This window comes from Bombina bombina, chromosome 5, assembly GCF_027579735.1.
Source record: "Bombina bombina isolate aBomBom1 chromosome 5, aBomBom1.pri, whole genome shotgun sequence".
Lineage (NCBI taxonomy): Eukaryota > Metazoa > Chordata > Amphibia > Anura > Bombinatoridae > Bombina > Bombina bombina.
Window position 1 is genome coordinate 476,206,434 of NC_069503.1, and position 12,700 is coordinate 476,219,133.

The following is a 12,700-nucleotide window of genomic DNA, read 5'->3' on the forward strand; positions in this document are numbered from 1 at the left end:
GTAAGAAAAAAATTTCTTTAAAAGATGTTACTATTTCCCAAATATGAAACTGACAGTCTGCAGAAGGAAATACATGAACCTGACTCAAGGCAAATATAAGTACAATACATATATTTAGAACTTTATATAAATGCATAAAGTGCCAAACCATAGCTGAGGTGTCTTAAGTAATAAAAAACATACTTGCCAAAAGACACCCATCCACATATAGCAGATAGCCAAACCAGTACTAAAACAGTTATTAGTAGAGGTAATGGTAATTTGAGAGTATATCGTCGATCTGAAAAGGGAGGTAGGAGATGAATCTCTACGACCGATAACAGAAAACCTATGAAATAGACCCCCGTTAGGGAAATCATCGTATTCAATAAGCGATACTCCCTTCACGTCCCTCTGACATTCACTGTACTCTGAGAGGAATTGGGCTTCAACAATGCTGAGAAGCGCATATCAACGTAGAAATCTTAGCACAAACTTACTTCACCACCTCCATAGGAGGCAAAGTTTGTAAAACTGAATTGTGAGTGTGGTGAGGGGTGTATTTATAGGCATTTTGAGGTTTGGGAAACTTTGCCCCTCCTGGTAGGATTGTATATCCCATGTCACTAGCTCATGGACTCTTGCCAATTACATGAAAGAAAACTGAAAGCAGACATATTTAACATAGGACTAACATGTCCAAAACAACTTCCGAAGAAGTAATAGAGTATCAATCCCAGAAGGTTCCCGAAGGAAAGCAAATCAGGCTTTATTAGCTCAATAGTTCACTCAAAAAATAAATCAGTGATTTATTTTCTGAGTAAACTATTAAGCTAATAAAGCCTGACTTGCCTGTCTGTCTGCTTTAGAAAAAATTCCTCTTTATGGAGCCCAGAGAACTGCAAGCTGGCTGCAGAAAGAGCAGTCCCGTTGCCCTCAGTTTGCTTTTTCCTTGCTTGCTTATCTCTGGTAAAATGCTTGTGTGTTTAGTAGTAATAAATAACTGGCTTAGATAGCGGGATGTTTGTTTTTTTGTTTGATTTGATTAGCAGCCCGTAACCGCTTTCCTTCCTCCTTCCCCAGGGAGAGGAGACATTACATAGTGTGAATGGCAGCGGCATGTGTTGTGCTGCTGGAACTGTGCATCTGTGCTGATAAGCTTTGTATTCATTAAGCCAGGTAGTTTAACCCTTTGAGTGCTAATGACGGCTCTGAGCCGTCACAGAGTTTCTCACTCTGGTGCTAATGAAGGCTCTGAGCCGTCATGAGCGCACTCCCACCTTGAGGGAGATCTGGGGCTCCTTACTGCTCCTACCCAGGCGATCATGCCTGTAGAGTGACAGGAATCGCCGGGGCTTCACGTGATGCGTGGTGACGTCACACGCAATTACGTGATGACGTCGTCACCGTGCCACTTTATTTATACTGTCACCAGCTCCTACTGAGCATGTGCAAAAATTCACAGCATATACGTATATGCATTTGTGATTGGCTGATGGCTGTCACATGAAACAGGGGGGAGTGGAAATAGACACGACATGTGTTGTGCTGCTGGAACTGTGCATCTATGCTGATAAGCTTTGTATTCATTAAGCCAGGTAGTTTAACCCTTTGAGTGCTAATGACGGCTCTGAGCCGTCACAGAGTTTCTCACTCTGGTGCTAATGACGGCTCTGAGCCGTCATGAGCACTCTCCCACCTTGAGGGAGATATGGGGCTCCTTACTGCTCCTACCCAGGCGATCATGCCTGTAGAGTGACAGGAATTGCCGGGGGTTCACGTGATGCGCGGTGACGTCACACGCAATTACGTGATGACGTTGTCACCGTGCCACTTTATTTATACTGTCACCAGCTCCTACTGAGCATGTGCAAGAATTCACAGCATATACGTATATGCATTTGTGATTGGCTGATGGCTGTCACATGATACAGGGGGGAGTGGAAATAGACATAACTTTGCAATTTATTTTAAATAAAATCTACTACTCATTTGAAGTTCAGACTAAGCGCTATTGCATTGTCTTCTTATCATGCATTTGTTGATTATGCAAATCTACTTTATTGACTGGTCCTTTAAGCTGCAAAGTTATATTCAAGACCAACATTTACATTTAAAAACAAGCAGCTAGTGTGCCTAAGTGGGGGCAATTTACCTGTTACTAAGCTAAGGACTCTACTATGAACTATATTATGATTGTATGTGTGTGTACTAATAGATATATATATATATATATATATATATATATATATATGGGAATTGTCGAAAAAAAACTAGGCTGCTATTTTACCACATAGGTATTTAATACATTTGTGGTGTGATACATTTTATGATATATAGATATAGATATATATATTTTGAATATACAGTGTGTGTGTGTGTGTGTGTGTGTGTGTGTGTGTGTGTGTGTGTGTGTGTGTATGTATGTATGTATGTATGTATGTATATATATATATATATATATATAAAACACTATTTTACATAACTGGTCCATTAACCCCCATTTGAATAACCCACAAGCCGCCACCGTCTCCTGTTAAGATGGAAATAAGGTTAAAACTTAAGTTCAAACATGGCAGCATCCATTACTTTCTAGAAACTCAGTGGAATTTAAAAAAAAAAAAAAAAACAGAATTAAATTACAGGAAAAATGAACAAAATAAATAATGAAGATATATTACAAAGTTTTATAAACACATAACTAAATATTTTATATTACACTCTAATACTGTTTAATATTCCATTTGTTGATTATGCAAATCTAATGTGTTGATTGGTCCTTTAAGGATAAAGTGACGGTACTTTGCTCTGGTTTGATTTGTGTTGGAATTATGTCATCTTTGAAGAAAAGGAAATTTATGCTTACCTGATAAATTGATTTCTTCTACGATACGACGAGTCCACGGAATCATCCTTACTTGTGGGATATTATCCTCCTTCTAACAGGAAGTGGCAAAGAGCACCACAGCAGAGCTGTCTATATAGCTCCTCCCTTGACACCACCCCCCAGTCATTCGATCGAAGGTATAGGAAGAAAAAGGAGAAACTAAAAAGTTTGAAAACAAAAATATAATCTGTCTAAAATGACAGGGAGGGCCGTGGACTCGTCATATAGTAGAATAAATCTTAAAAATCGTAGAATTTATCAGGTAAGCATAAATTTCCTTTTCTTCTACTAGATACGACGAGTCCACGGATTCATCCTTACTTGTGGGATACAATACCAAAGCAACAGGGCACGGATGAACGGGAGGGACAAGACAGATACCTAAACGGAAGGCACCACTGCTTGAAGAACTTTTCTCCCAAAAATAGCCTCAGTAGAAGCAAAATTATCAAATTTGTAAATTTGGAAAAAGTATGAATGGAGGACCAAGTCGCAGCCTTACAAATCTGTTCAACAGAAGCATTGTTTTTCAAAAGCCCATGTGGAAGCCACCGCTCTAGTAGAATGAGCTGTAATTTTTTCAGGAGGCTGCTGTCCAGCAGTCTCGTATGCCAAACGGATGATGCTTTTCAGCCAAAAAGAAAGAGGTAGCCGTAGCTTTTTGACCCATACGCTTTCCAGAGTAGACAACAAATAGAGAAGATTTTTGACGGAAATACTTGGTCGCTTTTAAGTAAAACTTCAATGCACGAACCACGTCCAAGTTATGAAATAGACACTCCTTCTTAGAAGAAGGATTAGGACACAAAGAAGGAACAACAATTTCCTGATTAATATTCTTATTTGAAACAACCTTAGGAAGGAATCCAGGTTTAGTACGCAAAACCACCTTATCAGAATGGAATATAAGATAAGGCGAGTCACACTGTAACGCAGAAAGATCAGAAACTCTTCAAGCAGAAGAGATAGCAACTAAAAACAAAACTTTCCAAGATAAAAGCTTAATATCTATGGAATGCATGGGTTCAAACGGAACCCCTTGAAGAACATTGAGAACTAAATTCAAACTCCATGGCGGAGCAACAGGTTTAAACACAGGCTTGATTCTGACTAAAGCCTGACAAAAAGACTGAACGTCTGGGACATCTGCCAGACGTCTGTGTAGTAAAATTGACAAAGCAGACATTTGTCCCTTTAAGGAACTAGCTGATAATCCCTTCTCCAATCCTTCTTGGAGAAAGAACAAAATCCTAGGAATCCAAACCCTACTCCATGAGTAGCCCTTGGATTCGCACCAATAAAGATATTTACGCCATATCTTATGGTAAATTGTCCTAGTGACAGGCTTGCGAGCCTGAATCAAGGTATCAATGACCGGCTCCGAGAATCCACGCTTAGATAAAATCCAGGCAGTCAGCTACAGAGAATTTAGATTTGGATGTTGGAATGGACCTTGGTTTAGAAGGTCCTGTCTCAGTGGCAGTTTCCACGGTGGCAGAGATGACATTTCCACTAGATCTGCATACCAAGTCCTGCGTGACCACGCAGGCGCTATCAGGATTACCGAAGCCCTCTCCTGTTTGATTCTGGCAACCAGACGAGGTAGGAGAGGAAAAGGAGGAAACACATAAGCCAGGTTAAACAACCAAGGTACTGCTAGAGCATCTATCAGTACTGCTTGGGGATCCCTTGATATGGACCCGTAACAAGGAAGTTTGGCATTCTGACGAGATGCCATCAGATCCAATTCCGGTGTGCCCCATTGACGGATCAATGCCGCAAACACCTCCGGATGGAGCTCCCACTCCCCTGGGTGAAAAGTCTGACGACTTAGAAAATCCGCTTTTCAATTCTATACTCCTGGTATATAGATTGCTGATAGATGGCAAGAGTGAGTCTCTGCCCATCGAATTATCTTGGAAACGTCTGTCATCGCTAGAGAACTCTTTGTTCCCCCTTGATGATTGATATATGCTACAGTCGTGATATTGTCCGACTGAAATCTTATGAATTTGGCCAAAGCCAACTGAGGCCACGCTTGAAGCGCGTTGAATATTGCTCTTAGTTCCAGAATATTTATTGGTAGTAGGGACTCCTCCTGAGTCCAAACACCCTGAGGCTTCAGGGAATTCAAGACTGCACCCCAGCACAAGAGGCTGGCGTCCGTCGTCACTATAACCCATGCTGGCCTGCGGAAGCACATTCCCTGGGACAGATGATCCTGTGACAACCACCAAAGAAGAGAGTCTCTGGTCTCTAGATCCAGATTTATCCGAGGAGATAAATCCGCATAATCCCCATTCCACTGTCTGAGCATGCACAGCTGCAGTGGTCTGAGATGTAAGCGAGCAAATTGAACGATGTACATTGCCGCTACCATTAACCCAATGACCTCCATACACTGCGCCACTGATGGCCGAGGAATGGAATGACGTGCTCGGCAAGTAGTTAGGATCTTTGACTTTCTGACCTCCGTCAGAAAAATGTTCATGTCTACCGAGTCTATCAGAGTTCCTAGGAATGAAACTCTTGTCAGTGGAACTAGTGAAGTCTTTTGTATGTTCACCTTCCACCCATGAGTTCTTAGAAAAGCCAACACGATGTCCGTGTGAGATTTGGCTAGATGGTAAGTTGATGCCTGAATCAAAATATCGTCCAGATAGGGCGCCACTGCTATGCCCCGCGACCATAGAACTGCCAGAAGGGACCCTAGCACCTTTGTGAAGATTCTGGGAGCTGTGGCCAACCCGAAAGGGAGGGCCACAAACTGGTAGTGTTTGTCCAGGAAGGCGAACCTGAGAAACTGGTGATGATTTTTATGGATAGGAATGTGAAGATACGCATCCTTCAAATCCACAGTGGTCATATATTGACCCTCCTGGATCATTGGTAAAATTGTTTGTATGGTCTCCATCTTGAACGATGGGACTCTGAGAAATTTGTTTAGGCAACTGAGATCTAAAATCAGTCTGAAGGTTCCCTCTTTTTTGGGAACCACAAACAGATTTGAGTAAAACCCCTGCCCCTGTTCTAGTTTTGGAACTGGGTAGATTACACCCATGGTATATAGGTCTTCCACACAGCGTAAGAACGCCTATCTTTTTGTCTGGTCTACAGACAAACGTGAAAGATGAAATCTCCCTCTCCTTGAATTCTAGTCGATACCTCTGGGTCATGATTTCTAATGTGTGGGTTAGTTTAAGATAAGCGCCAAGTTATTATCCTTTAGCTCCCTCACAGGTAATCTTCCCTATGATTACCACTTTCATGTTTGGTTCATGATTTCTAATGCCCAGGGATCCTGAACGTCCCTTGCCCAAGCCTGAGCGAAGAGAGAAAGTCTGCCCCCTACTAGATCCGGTCCCGGATCGGGGGCTACCCCTTCATGCTGTCTTGGTAGCAGCAGCGGGCTTCTTGGCCTGTTTACCTTTATTCCAGGTCTGGTTAGGTCTCCAGACTGACTTGGATTGTGCAAAATTCCCCTCCTGCTTTGTGGCGGAGGAGGAAGTAGAGGGTCTACCTTTAAAGTTTCGAAAGGAACAAATATTATTTTGTTTAGCCCTTATTTTAACAGTCTTGTCCTGAGGAAGGGCATGGCCTTTACCTCCAGTAATGTCGGAAATGATTTCCTTTAGTTCAGGCCCGAATAGGGTCTTACCTTTAAAAGGAATAGCTAAAAGTTTAGATTTTGATGACACATCAGCAGACCAAGACTTAAGCCATAACGCTCTACGCACTAGAATGGCAAAGCCTGCATTTTTTGCCGCTAATTTAGCCATTTGAAAAGCAGCATCGGTAATAAAAGAATTAGCTAGCTTGAGAGCCTTAATTCTATCCAAAATATCATCTAATGGGGTCTCAACCTTAAGAGACTCCTCTAGAGCCTCAAACCAAAAAGCTACTGCAGTAGTAACTGGAACAATGCACGCTATAGGTTGTAGAAGAAAACCCTGATGAATAAACAATTTCTTTAAAAGACCCTCTAATTTTTTATCCATTGATCTTTGAAAGCACAACTGTCCTCAATAGGTATAGTTGTACGCTTAGCCAGGGTAGAAATAGCACCCTCCACCTTAGGGACCGTCTGCCAGGAATTCCTAATGGTGTCAGATATGGGAAATATTTTCTTAAAAGTAGGAGAGGGAGAGAACGGAATGCCTGGTTTATCCCATTCCTTAGTAACAATGTCCGAAATCCTATTAGGGACTGGAAAAACATTAGTGTAAGTAGGGACCTCTTGATATTTATCCATTTTACACAATTTCCCTGGTGGTTTTACAATAGGGTCACAATCATCCAGAGTTGCTAAAACCTCCCGGAGTAACAGGCGGAGGTGTTCAAGCTTAAATTTAAAGGCCGTCACGTCCAAGTCTGTTTGAGGGAACACATTTCCTGAGTCTGAAAGTTCTCCCTCAGACAGCAATTCCCCTACCCCCAACTCAGAACACTGTGAGGGTACATCGGAGATGGCCAATAAAGCATCAGAGCGCTCAGCATTTACTCTAATACCAGACCTACTGCGCTTACCCTGTAAACCTGGCAGTTTAGATAATACCTCTGTAAGAGTAGTAGACATAACTGCAGCCATATCTTGCAGGGTAAAAGAATTAGACGCACTAGAAGTACTTGGCGTCGCTTAAGTGGGCGTTAAAGGTTGTGACACTTGGGGAGAATTGGATGGCATAACCTGATTCTCTTCAGACTGAGAATCATCCCTAGACATACTTTTATCACCTAAAATATGTTCTTTGCAATGTAAGGCCCTTTCAGTACATGAGGGACACATTTTAAGTGGGGGTTCCACAATGGCTTCTAAACACATAGAGCATTGACTTTCCTCAATGTCAGACATGTTGAACAGGCTAGTAATAACCACAAAAAGTATTGAAAACACTTTATTTTGTTAAAAAAACAACAATCTGAAAAAACGGTACTGCGCCTTTAAGAGTAAAAAAAGCATACAATTTTTCCAAAACTGCCTTAAAATGTAATAAATATCACAATTTTAGCATATATGTGTTTTATCTTGCCAGCTAAGATTGCACCACAAGTAAGGTATACTTAACCCTTTATGGAAAAAATGTTACTCAAAAACGTTATGAAAAATAATATAGCAACCCCCTGCACCTGCCTACCTGCCCTCAGGGGTCTGTAATTCACACTATCTCCTACGTTTAGGCTAAATCTTCAGCTTAGGCCCACCGGAGCTGGAGCTTGCTGCCTTCATAAGCATTTCAAATGCGCATCTGAGGCACAAAATTAGGCCCCGTCCATCTATATTGATGTCTCTCTGCCTAGTAAAAAAACGCTGTAAAGCGGTCTAGAAAACTAGCCATGTGGGTTTTTCATATTCCCCATCTATATTGTAAGCCATGTGAAACCCTCCAGTGCCATCAGCCATAAAAACGCTTGCATATAAAAACGTTATGTTGCCCCTAAGCATAAAATCGTTTTGCCATCAAAACATTATGTTACCAGTGTCAACCAAATTTTTAGCCCATAATATACAGGTTCCAGTAATACCCCCTATATTTCATGTAGGATTACTGCTTACCCCTTCCCTTATGGGAACAATGTCAGCCAGTTCTGAAATACCACAGTCTCTCCAGAAAAAAATTACTGAACATACCTCAATGCTTGTAGCATGAAAAACGTTCCCCACACTGAAGCTTTTCAAGTACTCCTCAGCCATTCTGTGGGAACTTCTCTGGATCTTAGTGACAACTGCTAAGATCATCAGCCTCCAGGCAGAAATCTTCATCCATCTGCTGCCTGAGGAAAAATAGCACTCACAGGTACCATTTAAAATAAAAAAGTATTGCTTGAAGAAAATAAAAACTATAATTTTAACTCCTCTTTCACTTTACCTCTTCCTATTACTAGTATAGGCAAAGAGAATGACTGGGGGTGGAGTCAAGGGAGGAGCTACATAGACAGCTCTGCTGTGGTGCTCTTTGCCACTTCCTGTTAGCAGGAGGATAATATCCCACAAGTAAGGATGAATCAGTGGACTCGTCATATCTAGTAGAAGAAAAATATTTAACTAATCGTAAAATCAATAAGCACTACTGAATAGATTTATAAAGTGTATAAACTCAGAAGTTAAAAAAAAAGTGCTAAATCACATTTAATAAGTCAATATATATTTCCGCATTATACTTGGTCACAGTTGTGTTATATGTGTCTTTAAAAACTTACCTTGCATGGGATTGACGTTTTTAAACTTTGACGTTAAGGACAAATCAACAGGAACAGGATCATTACTTTGATCTTTTTTGATTTGCGTCTGAGACCGGTCACCTTTGAAAAAGAAAAAAAAAAACATTTATATAATCACTAATATAATACATGTAAACATCAGTTAACAGACAAATAAACCCTAATAATAATTACTGCCCCTTTAAGTACTACTATACAAAGTGATTACACTCAGAAGTTTAAAATTGCTAAATTATGCTTAAAAAAGAAAAAAAAGAATGCATGTAAACTTGTTAGCAGAATATAAATCAATACACACTACTACTGAATAGATCTCTAATGATAAGTGAAGTTAAAAAATAACTTTAGAAAAGTCAGTATATATTCTGCATCAAGTATGGTTAAAGATTAGTAACGTACTTGGGAAAAGAATTAAAATAATTACCTTGAGTGGAATTGATGGATGTACACTTTGGCTTTAAGGTTAAAGTGACAGGCACAGGATTGTTACCTTGATGTTTTTTGATTTGTGTCTCAGTTCTGTCACCTTTAAAGAAAAACATTAAAGTTAAAGCAATGGTAAACTGTAGCAAATCAAATGCCATATTTGCAATCTTTGCCATTAAAAACGTATATGAGTACTATTTTTTTTTTTTTTTAAATTTATCTGTGGAAAATAGTTAAATCTGTGCCTATAGAAATGCTTATATTACCATGTTATGCCGGCCCACTGGTATAATTATTTTTTTTTGACAATTCCAATAAATGTGTCATATGTCACACTCTTGAAGTCCAGTCCTTTGAAAGCCCTTAGGAAGCATATATAGAAAGTGGATGGGACTGCTCTCTATGTCACAGCCCAGCCAAAAGTGCAAATGAACAGGGCAGAGGAACAGAAGATACCAAGTAGGATTATAAATATTGTATTATAATATATATATATACACACACAAACACTGTTTGTATATATATAATGTGTGTGTGTGTATATATATATATATATATATATATATGTATATGTGTGTGTATATATGTATATATTATATATATATATATATATATATATATATATATATATATATATACAAAAAATGCGGTTTTGCTTGTACACCAATATATTTTTCACTGCAATATTCTTAAAGTCTGAAATTTACCATCACTTTAAAAAAATAAAACTTGCTGAATTATATAAAAAAAATAATTTACAGTATATTCTGCACCAAGCTTCGTTACAGTTTAGGAGTTCTGTCTATTTAAATTACCTTGAACAGGATTGACCGATTTATACTTTGATGTTAAAGACAAATCGACAGGAACAAGATCGTTTCTTTGATCTTTTTTTATTTGTGTCTCAGTTCTGTCACCTTTAAAGAAAAACATTTCAATAATCACTAATAAAATACATGTAAACTTCAGTTAACAGACAAATAAACACTAATAATAAATAAGTACTACCGAATAGACGTTTAACTAAAAAGTGAATACACTCAGAAGTTAAAACACTTTTGCTAAACCATATTTAAAAAAAAATGTCAATATATATTCTGCATCAAGCTTGGTTACAGATTAGTTATGCATGCAAGAACTGTTGGAACAGTGTTCCACAAAAAGAAAATGCTTGGGTAGCACTCTGTGCCCAGACTAATGTAGAGGCAGGAAATGTGTCATTTAAAATATAACTTTTATTGATTCCTTTTAAAAGATGGGAAAACCACATACAAAATTAAAATCCCTATCAGAGATAATTGTGCCGATATTCCAGTGGTGTCTCACTGATTAATACAATACAGCCTTCTTCTATTTATATGATATTTCTGAGACACTGTGGTTGACTAATTTGGAGTAACCGCTGTATTTACTTATCGGCTACAAGCAGTTCTTCACAGTAATAATTACTCATGCGCGTTTGGGAATTAAAAAGTTAATTACATACCACTGATAGGGTATGTTCATATTCTAATGTCCTCATAATCCCTTACTCCCAAGTAAATCTTTGTCACCTGTTTCGGAATATATTCCATAACCGTTATATTACTGATGTTTGGAAAATACTCTGTATATGACAAATATTTTTCAATTATATAGGGAATACTCTGTTGTTTAACCTGTATTGGAGTTTATTTCTTAACAGGTATATATTCCCGCTGTATAGGAAATACTTCTATAAATAATTTCCAAGGCTTATCTCTGATCTCAAATTCTGGCTTAGTTTTGGAGATTGGAGTTCTGTATATTGTAATACTTATACATTTTCAAATGGACTCATGGTCCCAATGTTCGTTATTTTAAATTATCAGAATAATTGTGCTAAAACAATAAGAGTTTCTGCAATCATTTAGGAGACAGCGCTACAAGCTAATAAAATTGGGAAGTATTGAAAGCCTCAAATACGAGAGTTAGCTTGTTTGTAACCTGTTTAAATTTGAACAGCAATATATGTTGCAAAATATAATTTCCATGATGAGGCTGATAAGTTAGACATAAAAAGCATACAAGCAAATAACGTTACAAAACAAAAAAAACACAAGTATTGATAGGAGACCATGGCCTATAGTTATCAAGGTCTGGCGGACCTGATCCGACACTGCGGATCAGGTCCGCCAGACCTCGCTGAATACGGCGAGCAATACGATCGCCGTATTCAGCATTGCACCAGCAGCTCACAAGAGCTGCTGGTGCAACGCCGCCCCCTGCAGAATCGCGGCCAATGGGCCGCCAGCAGGTGGGTGTCAATCAACCCGATCGTACTCGATCGGGTTGTATTGTGGCGATGCGTGTCCGCCTGCTCAGAGCAGGCGGACAGGTTATGGAGCAGCGGCCAGAAACACGGGCCATCAAGCTCCATACGGAGTTTGTTAAATAGAGCCCCATATGTTTATTTGTTTATGCATCTAATGTCAATATACGTAGTGAGATACATATTCATCCAGATTGGGACTTGCAAAGTATATAGAAAATCAATGGAAATTGCCAAAATTAATAATATTGAATAGCATTGCAAGACCTAGATACGGGAGGGATGTCACATATGTAATAATAGTTACAGACACGATTACTATTATGTGATAGATAAACTATCCATACAAATATAATATTATATATAACTTCAATACAAATCTAAATAGAATGGGCATAAAGATTGTTGGTTGAATATCTAAGAATATATTTCTGTCCATTAAGCCTTAATGGACAGAAATATATTCTTAGATATTCAACCAACGATCCTTATGCCCATTTAGATCTTCCCGCCTCTAGTTCTTCTTCCAAAATCATCATGGAACAATCGTTTGTGTTTCTGGTAGCACCAGCATGGCCTCACAGGTTCTGGTATGCAGATCTTGTCCGGATATCCAGTTGCCAACCTTGGCCACTTCCTTTAAGACCAGACCTTCTGTCTCGAGGGCCGTTTTTCCATCAGGATCTTAAATCATTAACTTAACTATACAATAAAATACACAACTTTTGCATAGATTAACGTTCGCATTTTGAATAAATACTTGTGTGAGTGCTGAAGATATACAAGTACTGGTAATTCATAAGAAAATATTCAATTATGTATAAGTAAATAAGCAACTTTGACTCACGTCTGCATACTGCACGAGTACGGACATAAGTGCTCAAAATATACAACTACAG

General features: G+C 39.0%; 1 protein-coding gene across 1 annotated transcript in view; it reads right to left on the reverse strand.

The window, feature by feature from the left end:
• The window catches only part of LOC128660487 (mucin-12), a 770,239-nt gene that overhangs the window by 321,271 nt on the left and 436,268 nt on the right, over positions 1-12,700 (reverse strand). Inside the window, exons 16-18 of the mRNA XM_053714362.1 lie at positions 10,327-10,428; positions 9,510-9,611; positions 9,065-9,166 (exon numbers count right to left, since the gene is read on the reverse strand). Of these exons, the coding sequence (XP_053570337.1) occupies positions 9,065-9,166; positions 9,510-9,611; positions 10,327-10,428 (306 nt within the window). The remainder of the gene's footprint in view (positions 1-9,064; positions 9,167-9,509; positions 9,612-10,326; positions 10,429-12,700) is intronic.